The 14,321-nt window shown below is 34.5% G+C and overlaps 1 protein-coding gene across 1 annotated transcript; it reads left to right on the forward strand.

Moving 5' to 3' along the window:
* Positions 1-3,306: 3,306 nt before the first annotated feature.
* On the forward strand, positions 3,307-8,208 carry LOC110097845 (protein ACTIVITY OF BC1 COMPLEX KINASE 1, chloroplastic). The gene is made up of 4 exons (XM_020824460.2): positions 3,307-3,453; positions 3,540-3,687; positions 7,407-7,476; positions 7,625-8,208. The coding sequence occupies exons 1-4, from the start codon at positions 3,359-3,361 to the stop codon at positions 7,687-7,689; spliced, it is 378 nt and encodes a 125-aa protein (XP_020680119.1). The 5' UTR covers positions 3,307-3,358; the 3' UTR covers positions 7,690-8,208.
* Positions 8,209-14,321: the final 6,113 nt, after the last annotated feature.

A 14,321-nucleotide genomic window follows, 5' to 3' on the forward strand; every position in this document is an offset into this window, starting at 1 on the left:
AGTTCGAGCTGACCCAAAAATTCGAAATCAACCTGGGTTGACCCGAAAACCAACCTACACCACACTACTGCAACGCGATCCCTTGCTCCGGAGTTTGGACTCTGCAACCTTTATACTAATTTGTAGTATATAAAAAAGCAACCTTTTTATATAATTATGGTAGTATGTTTATTTAATTGTGGTGAGAATTATTTTCATATTAAATATGTTTGATTTTAGTATTTGTTGGCTGAGTTTATTGGATATGTATATAAAGATGTATGTTTTAAAAATGTGAAGCTTCATGAAAAAAATGAAAAGGAAAATGAGATAAGTTATATATGGGGGATATGCTCACACAGGTAAAGGCAAAATACCTGATGAGGTAAGCTTTAGGGACCGTATAGGAGGTACCTGACTCTCTCACTTTTAAATATTGAGAATTTAGACTCAATCTTGAATGAGAGAGCTCTCACTTCTAAAAGTTGAGAATTCAGACTCAACTTTGAAGGAGAGAGCTGTAAGTGTACAAAAGCCTATAGTCATCATATGATTTGCCTAAAATAATGAATAATAAAATGGCCAAGGAATGTGTGGAAGGTTAAAGAATATTTATAGTGATTGATATGGTTATGCATTAGTTATTTATAAAATTTTATGATTCATACAGAAATTCAAATATCATTTACAATTGAATTCAAAATTCTATGTTTCTTATTTCTTATACTATGGTTGTGTATTTCATTGAGTTTTAGCTCATTAACAGTGGTTGTATTACAGGAAAGTGGAATGAGCTAGTGGGGTTTTAGGCAGGAGGTTGATTGTACTTTTGTGTACCTACGTTTTGGTTGTGTATAGAAGCCAACGTAGAAATCTGTACAGTCAAATTTTTGAGTATGTAAATGGCATTCGAAAGTTTAATAAGCTATGTATTTTATTTAATGTGTTTTAAATATGCTTCTAAATATTAAATATTGATTCCAATTATGCATTAGTGAAATAAGAGTTTAAGACTTGAAAAAGTTGATGTGTTGGAATAGTCTAAAACTATGAATAGGCTATTTCTTACTCACTTGATTTTAATAGAAGTATTTCAGGATGGGTATTAGTAAAAGATGTGTTTCTCCAAATTCTCCTTCTCTGTTACATGATAGGAAATACTTGAGTTCGCAAGTAATCCAAGAGGAGATACTTGAGTTCGCAAGCAACCCTAGCAATAATTGGTCAAAACAGTGAGAAAAACAAGAAAATTTGGAGGAAATCAATCTAAAAACGGTAGATTGCAATAGTAGAATCAAAGCAAAACAAACTCCAAGCAAGATGCAATTGATCCTCAATTCGAGAGGAGGATCGTCTCTCCCAATCTCTATATTGTGGATCTAGAGCCCAAGACACCAAGAAGGCTCCAAGAGAGCAACTCCAAATCATGCATGCTCTAACCCTAGCCTCTCATGTTCTTTAAATACAATTCTTCCTATTAAAAAGCTTCCTAATATAAATTAATATTCAAAATTCCCTCCTCATGCTTAAACTACCCTCTCTCTCTCTCTCTCTCTCTCTCTCTCTCTCTCTCTCTCTTATTGCTGCCCAAGGAGGTGGGACCCGCATGCTTAGGCAGTGGGATTTAGAGGAGGCGGCTTAGCCCGCCTCCTATAGATCTGAACCGGCCCCTCCTTGGCCGGTTTGGGTTGAACCGTAACATTACACTCCATATTGACTAACAGTGAGTCAAAATGTGGTGTGACACATAAAACGGTTGCCTTCTGATGACCCGGTTAGAAAAAGTAGATGTATTATATTTGACTTATGTTAAGAAAGATATTAACAGGATATAATAAAGAAAAAAGATTTATGTAGCTGATCTCACGTAGTGGAATAAAAGCTTGATATTATTGTTGTTGTTGTATATGTGAGTATAGAAGGTGAGAAAAGAGTTATGTTCCTAAATATATTAGTCATACCTTAGACTGACTTAAACATTTGAGTTGATGGGTTTCTTACCCTTCCGGTCATTGGTTATGGTGGGAGCTTGCCCACAGTTTAATGAAGAAAATTGGGGTAAAGGAATTGGTAGATCCATTTGTATTTTGGCTTAGCCTCTCTCATTCCATCCCCTAACATGAATTAATTTAAATAATCAAGTCAGGGAAGGGTCATTGGAAGCATTTATCTTTGATTATATTTCAAATATATTAATGGTAAATATCTAAAGCTTTGCTAAGTTGACTTTTTCTTGAAGCTTAAGGAACTAAAGCGGGAGTGGGAATTACTAATGATTTTTTTAGCTTAACAGGAATGAAAAAAACAAAAAACGTGATGACAAGTTAAACACCAAGTTCTTTGTTCTTTTAAGCTTCTAGATCACATCTTATCTGTATCCAAGCACATCAAAAGATGCTTCTCCAAGACTAAACTTGTCAAAAATAAAAGAAAAAAGAAAAATATTGAAAAAAACCGTCTAATTGGATTACTTTGACAATGCTCTAATAATTTGAAGTATGGCCTCATTTTTGGAAGTTCCATGGGTGCCCCAACCTCAAACATAAAAAAAATTCTTTATTAAAATCAAGTCGAGCATATCGTTATCGACCCGGATGTATTGCATATTGGAACAGAGTTTAATTACCCGAAGTCTCCACCTATGGCTTAAAAAATGTCTCCTTCAAATATGTATTACTAAGTACCATTTGATTGACACCTGTATCTCGTGAAGATGATTGCGAAGGTGGTAGCACATTTTGGGGAGGATGGGTATAGAGTAATGGAATTAGGGCTACTAACGAACTGAACCGAGCTGAGATTCACCCTGTTCGAGTTCAAGTTTATTTGTCAAAACAATGCTCAAGCTCTGTTTGAAGCTCGTCGAGCTTCTTAAACAGCCGTTCGAGCTCGTTTAAAACTCCGTTGTTTGAGTTCGGCTCGTGTTTGGTTTGAGCTCGTTTAACCTTCAAGCTTATCGAGCCTCTAATCGAGTGGCTCATTAAGGCGCAGAGCCAACCTCAAACATAAAAAAAATTCTTTATTAAAATCAAGTCGAGCATATCGTTATCGACCCGGATGTATTGTTAGACTTGGATGATAATGCCAATTTTTGCTTATTTAAATATATTTTATTTCCAATTATTATTTAGGTAAATGCTGCTCGGTGTATGGTAGAATTTAGAAATTAGAAAACGTTTAATGTTTTATATTGTTCATCCTTATTGATTATTTGACTACGGAAAATGTAATAAGGTGATATTCAGCTTTTCTTACGAGTCATGAGCTCTTCGCGTGATTGATGTCTAGCTATAAAACTGTCATCTCTTTGATTTCACACTTTCTGTTTCTTCAACGGCTGTTATTGGCTTATTGTTAACAGGTATTATTTAAAGATGGAATGTTCCAATGGAAAAGGCTTGAAAATCTGATAACCTTGGCGAAGGAAAATGTGAATAAGATGAATCGTAATCCTGCATTGCAAGCTAAAAACACGTTCGTGACTTATTTTCCTTGTACACCTTTAGTGGCAATTTATCTGATGTACCTCAAAATGTTGCTTAGGCTAACTTTTCTTCCAGGCAAAGGTCAAGGAGTTGGCAAGTTGAGAAAAAGTTGGACCTCACAGACACAATCAAGGATGGAGCAAAGATGTTTCTAGTCGATGCAGGGATTCGAAGACAACTTATTTTAGCCCTCACGGAGGATTCCAAGCTTCATATTCAAGAGGTGCGCAGTCAATTGATGAAAGTAACCTCCACCAATATTGTTGTTATATGAATGCTTAGAACACGTCATTATTTCCTAGCATTCTGAGTACAATTTTCACTTTCACAAGAAACAAAAGCAGTTAGAAGAAGTCCGTGGATTAACTAAGCTAATCATATTTGAAAATTCAACTACGTCCCGCCATGCTTTCAGCCGTCATGAGTATTGATTGTGCAAGGTTGCTTGTAAAATAAAAAGTGCCCTCCTAGCTTCCCTTAGCGGGATCCCAACTTCCCTTCGCGGGGAGGGGATGGCGGGAGGCTATCGAATTTTCAATAAAAATAGAAAAATTGCATTTTTTTTAAATTAAATCATATTTAATTAATAGGTACCACGAGTAGATTGGAGACTTGAAGAACTATGTCGGGACCAACTGTCTTGAAGCCCTTGGCCGTCGAATTCTGATTTGGCCGGGCAGATTTGTAAGGCAAGTGCCTCTCAACCTCCCTTCGCGGGGAGAGGATGCCGATAGGTTGTCGAAATTTTGAATGACCGAGAACCGCCACATAATTATGATTATGATTGAATGATATATAAAAGCTCTCTTAAAACTCAAATTTAAATAATGTATTTCATCAATCAAAGCTAACTAGTATATGTTAAATATCATCATGATTTTCTAGGAGAAGGTGATAGTTTGACTGCCTTGAACCTGCTGAAAAATATTTTTAATGATAGAAAGAATCTGCATTGTATGAAAGCGCTCTTACTGCCTTCTAAAATTTGTAGGGAGATCAGTGCTTATGCAGAAGGTGCATCTTTCTCAAATATAACACTTGTTAATTTAGATGGCAGGACGAGGCTCTTGAAGTGCTTGAAAAAGCTGAGAAATTTATTCAAGCAAAAGACTATAGAGTAATATATCACCTCAGCTTAGAAAATGCTGAAACAGAGGGATTTGGATGTAACACTTTGTTATGCCAAGCAATTGTTGAACTTGGACACACTAAAGAATAGTAGATTGACGAAAAAGGACACCATTAAACTTCCTAAAGATGCTACAATTCATCTATGAGTAGGAGCAGAGGATTGGTAGTGCACACAACTAGCTTGTAGGCAGCAATAAAAGATTCATAGCAAATGTGATCTAACTAACTTAAAAAGCAAGAAAATGATCTCTTAGTGTCTATTGAACAAACATTCCCTACAAGTTATGCTGAATGATATGATAACTTGAAAAAGACAAAATGAATTAAACAACATATTTTTTATGTATTATAATTGAAACATAATTTATCTTCAACGGTCTGAGAATGCTACGTAGGTCAAATATTCAAATTTTCATTCTCCTCCTTAAAATGACTGGAGTTGACCTGACTTTGATTAGCAAACGAACGCCTAATCACAAATCTACTATAACCCTTCAAAGGCTCTCTAAATGAAAGTCATTATAAAACATAAGCTTTCAGTTATTGCATTCGCATAATCATCAATTGTTAAATCAGATCCTCTGTTAGTGGGCAAACAAACTTGACAGGGTTCAAATAACTAATTATCTAAATTCCCATGATGATCGTGTTGATAGGAAAGCTCAACTGAAGGGGATCCCATATTTTTAAGATGCTTCCTAAACTCTCATGAAAATACAAATATTTTAAAAGTGACTTTAATGTCACCCTAATGATGGTCATTTTGAAAGGGAATCTCAACCGAAGGGGTCAATGTTCAAATTCCTATTGAAATTTCAAAATCTAAGATCTGTTAAATTGTAAATATTGAAATAAAAATTTGATCACCAAAAATTTAAAATTAAAATCCATCCATCTCCTGCAACCATTTGTCGGGCGAGATAAATTTGAAACTAACTTCAGCTCATAAAGAGCTAATGTTATGTTAGATGTATTATTAAGATTCATTCTCAAATAATCTCTTGCCAACATGGATGTGGCAGCCTTCTGATTGTGTGATTTTGCTGCAAAATGGCATCGCCATATTACAATCACGGCCAAAGCTCGTATGTTCCCTAATGGTTTTAAGTCCTTTGAGTAATGAATCATAGGATGTACTCGATAGGCATAGATCCTTTTTTGTCAATAAGGGTGGACTCAAATGTATCCCCTTCCCCTTAGATAAGCATCCACCCCAACGAAGCAACCCATGGCTGCTGACAAGGTTCCTTCTGTTAGGTTTGGTCGACTGCCTCCTCTAATTAAGTAGACTAGGGATTATGACAGCCCGAGCTAACGGAACTATGAGATCTTGATTGGGCCCGTCAATATTCTCTCATCACCTATTTTAAGTATATGATGATAAATTTCAAATGATAAACACCAAAATTCAATATCAAATTCAAACCCTAAAATTGATTCTACTATATGCTGGGTACTTAGTGTCTATCTAACGACTAGCCTTAATCGAAAGTTCTCTCTCATTGTCGGTAGGGTTAATTAATCATAGGAGATTGCGCCTATAGAAAACCATAACTTATATCATAAAGTCTTCGCAAAATGAGAGTAAAATCTCTGTGTAGTGTTGTATCTAAAAACTTAATCTGCCTTCTAAAAATTTACCCCGAAACTTAATCCGTTAAAACTCTTCCCAACAACACAAAAAAAAGGCGCAGGGAGGCCAAGGCGTGAAGTTTTGGAGCCCACAAAAAAAATGAAAGAGCCAAATAACAACAACAACAACAACATGCATTATCCCACTATATGTGGTCAGCTACATGAATCATTTTACTCCATTGTTTTCTATTATGAGTCAAATTATCATCTAAATCTAATAAAGAAATATCATTTATAATATTTTCTAACCAAATCTTTTTAGGTCTACCTCTACCTTTCATAAGATAAGTCAAATCTAATACATCTACTTTTCTAACTGGGTCATCGGAAGGCCGCCATTTTATGTGACCAAACCATCTAAGGCAACTCTCTCTAATCTTATCTTCCATTGGAGCTACTGCAACCTTTTTATGATTTTGTATCCTATCTCTAAGAGTAAAGCTACTCATCCACCCGAGCATCCTCATCTCTGCAATACTTAATATTTATGCTTCTCTTTCAATGGCCAACATTCTGCACCATAAAACATTGCAGGTCTTAATACCATCTTATAGAATTTTTCCTTAAGTTTGAGAGGGAATTTTCTATCACATCCATCCAACTTGAATTCTACTAATAATATCTCCATCTATTTCACCATCACTCTGAACAATTGACCCAAGATATATAAAATGTGTACTCTTATTAATGACTTGATCGCCCATAGTCATAATTCCCCCACTAGATCTATTATTACTAAATTATACTCCATATATTCAATTTTAGATCTACTCAAACAAAAGTCTTTAGACTATGATGTCTACTTCCCAATTTCTATTAGTATAATTTCCACTGATGATGATGAAGAAGTTTTTACAAGATAATTTTACAATCTCACTCACTCGATGTTTAATCTCTCCGTTATAAAATTCTAATATTGATGTCCCCTTTTATTACAAAAAATCAAGACACCCGAAATTACCATATTAAAACCCCAAAACATCCTTAATAAAATAACTTTTGAATCTCTGCAAGTTGTTTTTTTTAAGACATTAATCCACTCCACAAATCAACAAAATTTCTTCATGACATCAACATTTCTATTCATGTTGTTGCATCGTTTGTACTGTTGTCAATCATGACATAATATATTGATAACTGCCATTTTAAACTTATATTCTGTGGATCTTTGCTCAGCTTGTCGATATCTATAGATTGGTGGAAGATGATGTAGACATACCATCTGTTGCTTTCGAGGTTCTTCAAGGTAAGTTCTTTCAACAAGTATAAAACTTCAAATAATCACAATCTCAACTACAAACTAGTAAATAGAGCTGCATAGATTTAGCACTTCCTCTCTAGTTCCAGGAAACCACCTTAGCCTTTTTCTACTCTCCTCTTTTATTTTGTCGCAGACTTGCCTTCATTTACCCGTGAGTTCTTGCTGTCATGGAGTGATTCTGTGCTATCCAATCGCTGAAGAGTATCAGGTGATGATAAACAGAACAGCTTGTTTTTATATTCAACTCACAGAACTTGATATTTAGGCTTCGTTTGGGATGGCTTTCTTACTACTTAAAGCAATTTTTAGTATAAAAATTTTAATTTTATACTAGAAAGTTGCTTTAAGAAGCAGTAAGAAAGTCGTCCGAAACAAAACCTTAGATTCATCCATACCATTTTTTTTTTTTTTTTTTTTTTTAATTTTTAGTTTTTTGTAATGATAAGATAAGCAGCTTATAGAAGAAGGCTTGTAAATTGCAAAAGTGACACCTCTTCTTTAAGAGATATAATAAGTGGAAGCTTTTGTTTGATATGTAAAGTTGTAAAGTCTGAAGAATATGTTGCAGCCACTGACATGTAAAGGGCTGATGTTTTAAACCATATCCATTATATTGCATTTTGTTTCTCCTTTTCTGACTAGGGATTGAGACTAGTTCTTTCTTTGTTTGACACTGATTTTTGTAATTTTGTCATATAACTACATCTGATTTAATTAGATTTGTTTTTTGGTTGGCATGGTGGGATTCCATGTGGGATGGAGAAGAATGATCATTACCCTCATTCAAATGGCATCAAATTAAATGTTTAAATATGTGTGCTTATGATATTTTGAATAATTTATTAGTTTTGATTAGTAGACTACATGGGTTAAAGTGTGCATTTTTTCTTTACGAAGCTTAGGCTTCATTTGGGACTGTTTGTTTGAACTGTTTTCTTGATGCTTCTTAAAATTACTTTTTCTTATAAAAATTTAGTTTTTGTACGAAAAAACAGTTTTAAGAAGCAGCAAGAAAGTCGTCTCAAATGAAGGCTTTGTTTGGGACGGCTTTCTTACTGCTTCTTAAAGCAATTTCTTAGTGCAAAATTTTAATTTTTGCATTAGAACGCTACTTGAAAAAACATTAAGAAAGCCGTCTCAAATGAAACCGAAGCCTTGGTTCACAAGTAATCTTCATACAATAATGAAAACAAATAAGTTTTGCAAAGAATACAAGATTCATGTAGACTATACTAACCTATTGATTATGAGCGTAGTTTTCCATCCAAGAGATTTTGGGTTCGAAGTTTCATATATGATGTGTGTTTATGATTTAATTTGTTTTGTATTTTGTTAATATTCATTTGTTGGCCCATCCTGACCTCTATTGGTTGAGTTCAGTTTTCGATCAGGATATTTTGGCTTTGTTTGAGACAATTTTTTAATTGCTTTTTAAAATATTTTTTTATATAAAAATTGTCCGTTTAAAAAAAAAATTGTACGAAAAAGCAGCAATAAAATTGTCCCAACAAAACAAAGTCTTCGGAATTGAAGTCTTCATATGTTATGCATGCTCTCTCTCTCTATTAGAAGCCATGTGCAGCACACTTGGATTCGAATGAATCAGGTTCAGCAATTCATGGCTTTAAAGTTTAAATTGAGAAGACAAAAAGGAGAAGAAACCAGAGAGCTTATGTGTAAAAGCTGAAATGACAAGAGCTTGTTATAGGCTTATAGCTCACAAAGAATGTGCCGCATTCAACCAAACATGTTACCTTAGTATATTTGATTAAACTTTATTATAATAAAATTTTCAAATTAAGCTTATAGATGAATTGAACATTTTGATGAGATGAACTTATAGTCACTAAAAGTGATACTATTCAAGTCAAAATGAGCTCCATCAAGCACTTAGACATGTAATTAAAATTTTTGGATATTAAGTTTAGGATTAAACGATATTAAAATATAGCGTGTTTATTGTCAAATTAAGTGTATCGATGATAGAAATCAGATAAACTCAAGATTGTTTAATTTTAACATAATTAAGATACTTAAATGGTGAAGGAATGATTAATGATTGAAAGAAACAGCATAGTATGTTTGATGAGTGTTCTAAATTTTAGTTATATTTATGAGAATGTCATTCTAAAAAATCTATAAATTAGATCTCACTCTCAACATGAAGGGGAAGAGGATATTGGCTTGAGATTTATGAGATTTTAAAAATCTAGGGGTTCTAATCGAGCACCAAAATTGGACCATTGTCTGACCGTTGCTCAACTATGGCAGTTTGATCACTATGGCTTGATTACAGTCCTCCAACTTTTGTAGCTCAATTATGGTCATCTAACTAGAGTCAACTGACTATGGACTTTTGACCAAGGTTGCCTAATTACAATCATTTGACCAATGTTGTCTTAATGTATTTTGCCAAACCCCATCGCTTGCAATGGTTCTCCACCAATTGTCTACATCACTCGACAACAGCACCCTGACCACCATCACTTGACTACAACCCTCGACCACCATCGTTTGACTATGGTCCTCTTACCATGGTCCTTCATCTACTATCACCCAACTACAGCTTATGGTCCTTTCGAGCACTATCGCCCTACTATGATCATATGTCCTCTATCAATCGACCACAATCCTCCGAGCCACGTCAGTTGACTATGATTCTTTGACAATCATTGATCGAGTATGGTCTTTCAACTAACCACCATCGTTCGACAATGAATCATCCGACCACCTTCACTTGGCTAACAATTTTACACATACTATCTCTTGTAAGATTGATGTTAGCACTGGGATTTATGCCAAACTTCTTAGTCTATGGTCTTGGGCTTGTTGGATTCGTCTCGTCGAGCCACTCGATTCGACTATAAGAATATCACATTTGGAAATCATTTAGTCGTCCAATATATGCTTTGAAGCTTCCAAACATGCTTTAGGCCCTCGATTTGGACCCATTTGGGGTCGGATTAGATCGAATTTGGTGTCATTGGGTTCATCTTTTCGAGATGTTCAGTTTGACTATAAGTTTGCTGAAATCAAAGTTAGGATTATCCCATAATTAACTTCAAAAATTTTCAATTCAACATTGCCTCGAGATTCTTGCCTAATCAAGATAATTTTTTGATAATATATCAAGCATGAACAATTAAGCATGTAAAATTCTCCTAAAAATAGCTCCCATCCTATCGTGCTCTTCCAACTCCAATCACATAATACATTCTATGCATTATACGGTTACTACCTTGAATCAATGCCTTCTCTTTAGAATACGGCATCATTTGCAATCAATAACAAACAATGATATAATCATTGCAATTGGACCAGGCCCCATAATTTTTTCTTTCATAAAAAATTTCTCACGTAAAAAACTCCGACATTTATTATAATTATTGTACCCTTCTCAATCTTCGTATAAAACTAAGACATCAATCTCAATCTACTATGAAAATATACTAAAAGTCAACATATCATAAATCCAACATTCCAAAATCTACATCTCAACATCACCATATTATTTTTTTATTTATTAAACTTCTTCTAATTATAGATTTTCTTTCTAACTAAATAAGCCTACCTTGTGACCAACCACTCATTTTGGTAGCCACCATAGCCTTAGTAATTCCACGTGCAATTGTTTCCTACTGACTATTGGATGTCATTTTCATGTGTCATCAACTTCGCGTTCCAATGTGTCATTGAGGATAAGTCTAATATGATCATAGACCTTTAGTAAGACTTAGTACTTATTTGACCATGCAAATATATATTTCTGATTTCATTTTTTTTTTTTAATTTTTTAATTTGGGAATATGCCTATCAAATTATAATTTATTAGAAAATATACCTTTGTAATTTTGATTATGTATGAGGAATGAAAGCACTCTAGGGGCGGAATCAGCCTTAATTTTTAAGGGGGTCTTAATTTTTAAGGGGGTAAACTTATAAGTAACTGTTGGTGTTGCCTCAAATTTGTCTCGACACTTCACTATAAGAAAATGGGTCAATAAAGACTCTTATTTGTTCATATCCTTGATAGTCGTAAGCTTCGTAGATATAGCGATGGTCCAAGTGGGCAGCTCCCACTGACAGCTCCCACTGTCTCAGCCTGAAGCTCTCAATCATTTAGGTTGAGTTTGGAATAATTTTCTTACTATTTTAGTACAAAAATTTGTTGGAAGTGGTGAAAAAGTAGTTGTCAAAAGTTGTTCCAAAAGAAGCAAAGGCTACTTTTAGGACAGCTTTCTCACTAAAATTGCTTTATAAAGCAGCAAAATCTTTTAAGTCTATGTGGGCCAGCTTTTTAATTATATTATTTTCTTCAAATTTGAACTATAATTTCTTTTGATTATTACTTTTTTTTTTTGCTTTAATCACACATATAATTGTCATAATTGATTCATTAATATCTTATTTATCAAATCTAAATATCACTATATTGTTCATAAATTATGGTAGCAATAAAAAAAAAATTAAAAAAAAGCTATAATACATTCATAGTTCTAAGGCTCTTAAAAATAACTATTTGGTCATCAATAAATAACAACCGTTTCAAAGAGACACATAAAATTAAAAGCTGTGAGAATGTATAGTAAGGATTTGGTCATGAATCATCCTCTTGTTTTGTCCCCATTAGCGTAGGATTCCACTTGTGATAATAGTTTTTTTTGGCTTTCCACAAGATTCTCTGTGGACCACCTTCATACACTAAATTTCTCTTCTTTGCCTAAAATTACAACCCGAATTAGAAACTTTGTATTGATCAGGGGTGTTAATATTTGACACGACATGAAAATTCGACCCGGAAAATCCGGGTTAGACCCGACCCGATTTCAAAACGGGTCGGGTTCGGGTTCCCTGATTCGATCCGTTTCAAAACGGGTTGGGTTCGGGTTCCCTGATTCGATCCGATCGGGCAACCCGCCGGGTCAACCCGAAAATCCTTTTAATTTAAAATTTTGGATTCCCGCCCGCTGCCCGCTACCCCCGCCCGCGCTGCCTGCTGCCCCCGCTCGCTGCACCGCGGGCCCGAGTGTCGCGTCCGCTAGTATTGATACATAACCAAAAAGCATATTGGTTGGGCTTAAATTTCGAGGCATATATGAATGGAAACTTTCAAACTTAAATTTAGGATCATTTGAATTCTGATTCCAACAAACTTATAGTTAAACTAATCGTTTCGACGAAACGAATCTAACGACACGAAAAATGGTACAATCCTAGTCCAACTAAGCTGAAATCAATGATATGAAGCATAGTTGGAAATCAATGATGCAAAACATAGCTGGAAACTTCAAAACATTGATTGGGTGATCTCCAAATTTTACATGCTTGTCGACGAATCGAGCAACTCGGCGAGACAAATCCAATGAGCCCAAAATAGCATGACTTTGATATCATTTTGGTACCCAAAAGCTGAAGAAATGGTCTATGATCACGTAGTAGATACATAGTTTGATCGAATGCAAATCAAACGTACTATTTTTATTTTAATGATATATTTCAAATATATTTAAATACAGTGGATGAAGGTTGAACAGAGGGGTAAGGATAAATTCTATGAATTCTTTGTTATAAAAAATGGTTGATTAGGATCTATGACACACTAAGAAATTAAAAGAAATGCATATTATGATTAATAAGCAATCCACATTACTTAGGAAAATTTGATAAGTTATTACTTAACTTCATTCTCCTATAGATAGGTTGTAATATTGAATTTTTCATTAAAACAAAGCATCAATCGCAATTAGCTTTATTAATCTACATTGAAAGTCGCCACTAATCCAAACATTAAGGTCAAGCTTAATAGATAATTAACATTGACAAAATGAGCCAAAGTGAGTCATTAACACGCGTCATCATCTTATTTAGCCCATGTGGTTCAATTCATTAGATTAATACTAGATTTGGAAATGTGCTTAAGCCTTAAATTCCATGGAGAAAAACAACAAGAAATTTGGACCAGAGCTTATGAATGGAATAAGAATTTGTAAGCGGAAGAACAACAGAGGATCAGAACTTCTTGCGCTCCCTGCTTGCTTTCATGTTTACACAAAGATGAAATCTTGTTGATTTAAGTTTCGTTTGGGACGGCTTTCTTACTGCTTCTTAAAGCAACTTTTTAGTATAAAATTTTTATTTTTTTACAAGAAATTAAGAAGCAGTAAGAAAGTTGTCACAAACGAAATCCTAATTTTCAATATAAGATTCTTGACACATTTGGTAGCTACACCATTACGTGATACTTCTCATACGAATAGTTGTTCCTGCCAATTGGGTGCTCAATCTCTCATTACACACTATTCGCCCTCTAACTCTATTTTCTTCCATATGCAATTGACAGTCGGCACGGCATGTCCCTTTGCAAATGCACCTTGTTCAAACCAGCACTATCATCAATGAATATTAAGCAATAAAAAAAATAAAATTTTAGAACGAGGATATCTACCCGCTGCCATTCTTATAAGAGGTGTTTGGCGGCGTAACATATCTCTCGATAAGCCTACCAACAACCAATCCCACAGATGCAGGACCAACGATCAAAATTTTGAAAGTTTAATCAATTAAAGTACTACAAATGAATTCATTGTGGGCAAGTGTCGTATCGCCCACAACCGCAATGATGCCCCAAAGGTCATTGCCCGTCCATCGGTCCGAATAAATATAAAGAAATTAATATATTTTATTTTATATTTCACTTACTCTTTTTCTTTCAAAATTTTGAAATAATTAAGATAAATTCATATACATAAATTGTTTCGAACCTAAAAACTTCTAGACCGGTGGCCAAAACGTCAAACCAAACGTTGGGCTTACTCATCAATACGAAAATA

This window comes from Dendrobium catenatum, unplaced genomic scaffold, assembly GCF_001605985.2.
Source record: "Dendrobium catenatum unplaced genomic scaffold, ASM160598v2 fragScaff_scaffold_574, whole genome shotgun sequence".
NCBI lineage: Eukaryota > Viridiplantae > Streptophyta > Magnoliopsida > Asparagales > Orchidaceae > Dendrobium > Dendrobium catenatum.

Coding starts and splice junctions, on each gene's coding strand:
- LOC110097845 (XM_020824460.2), top strand. CDS start 3,359: ATGTTCCAATGGAAAAGGCTTGAAAATCTGATAACCTTGGCGAAGGAA. Junction 3,688..7,406: donor CCAAGCTTCATATTCAAGAG/GTGCGCAGTCAA, acceptor ATCTTTGCTCAG/CTTGTCGATATCTATAGATT. Junction 7,477..7,624: donor TGCTTTCGAGGTTCTTCAAG/GTAAGTTCTTTC, acceptor ATTTTGTCGCAG/ACTTGCCTTCATTTACCCGT.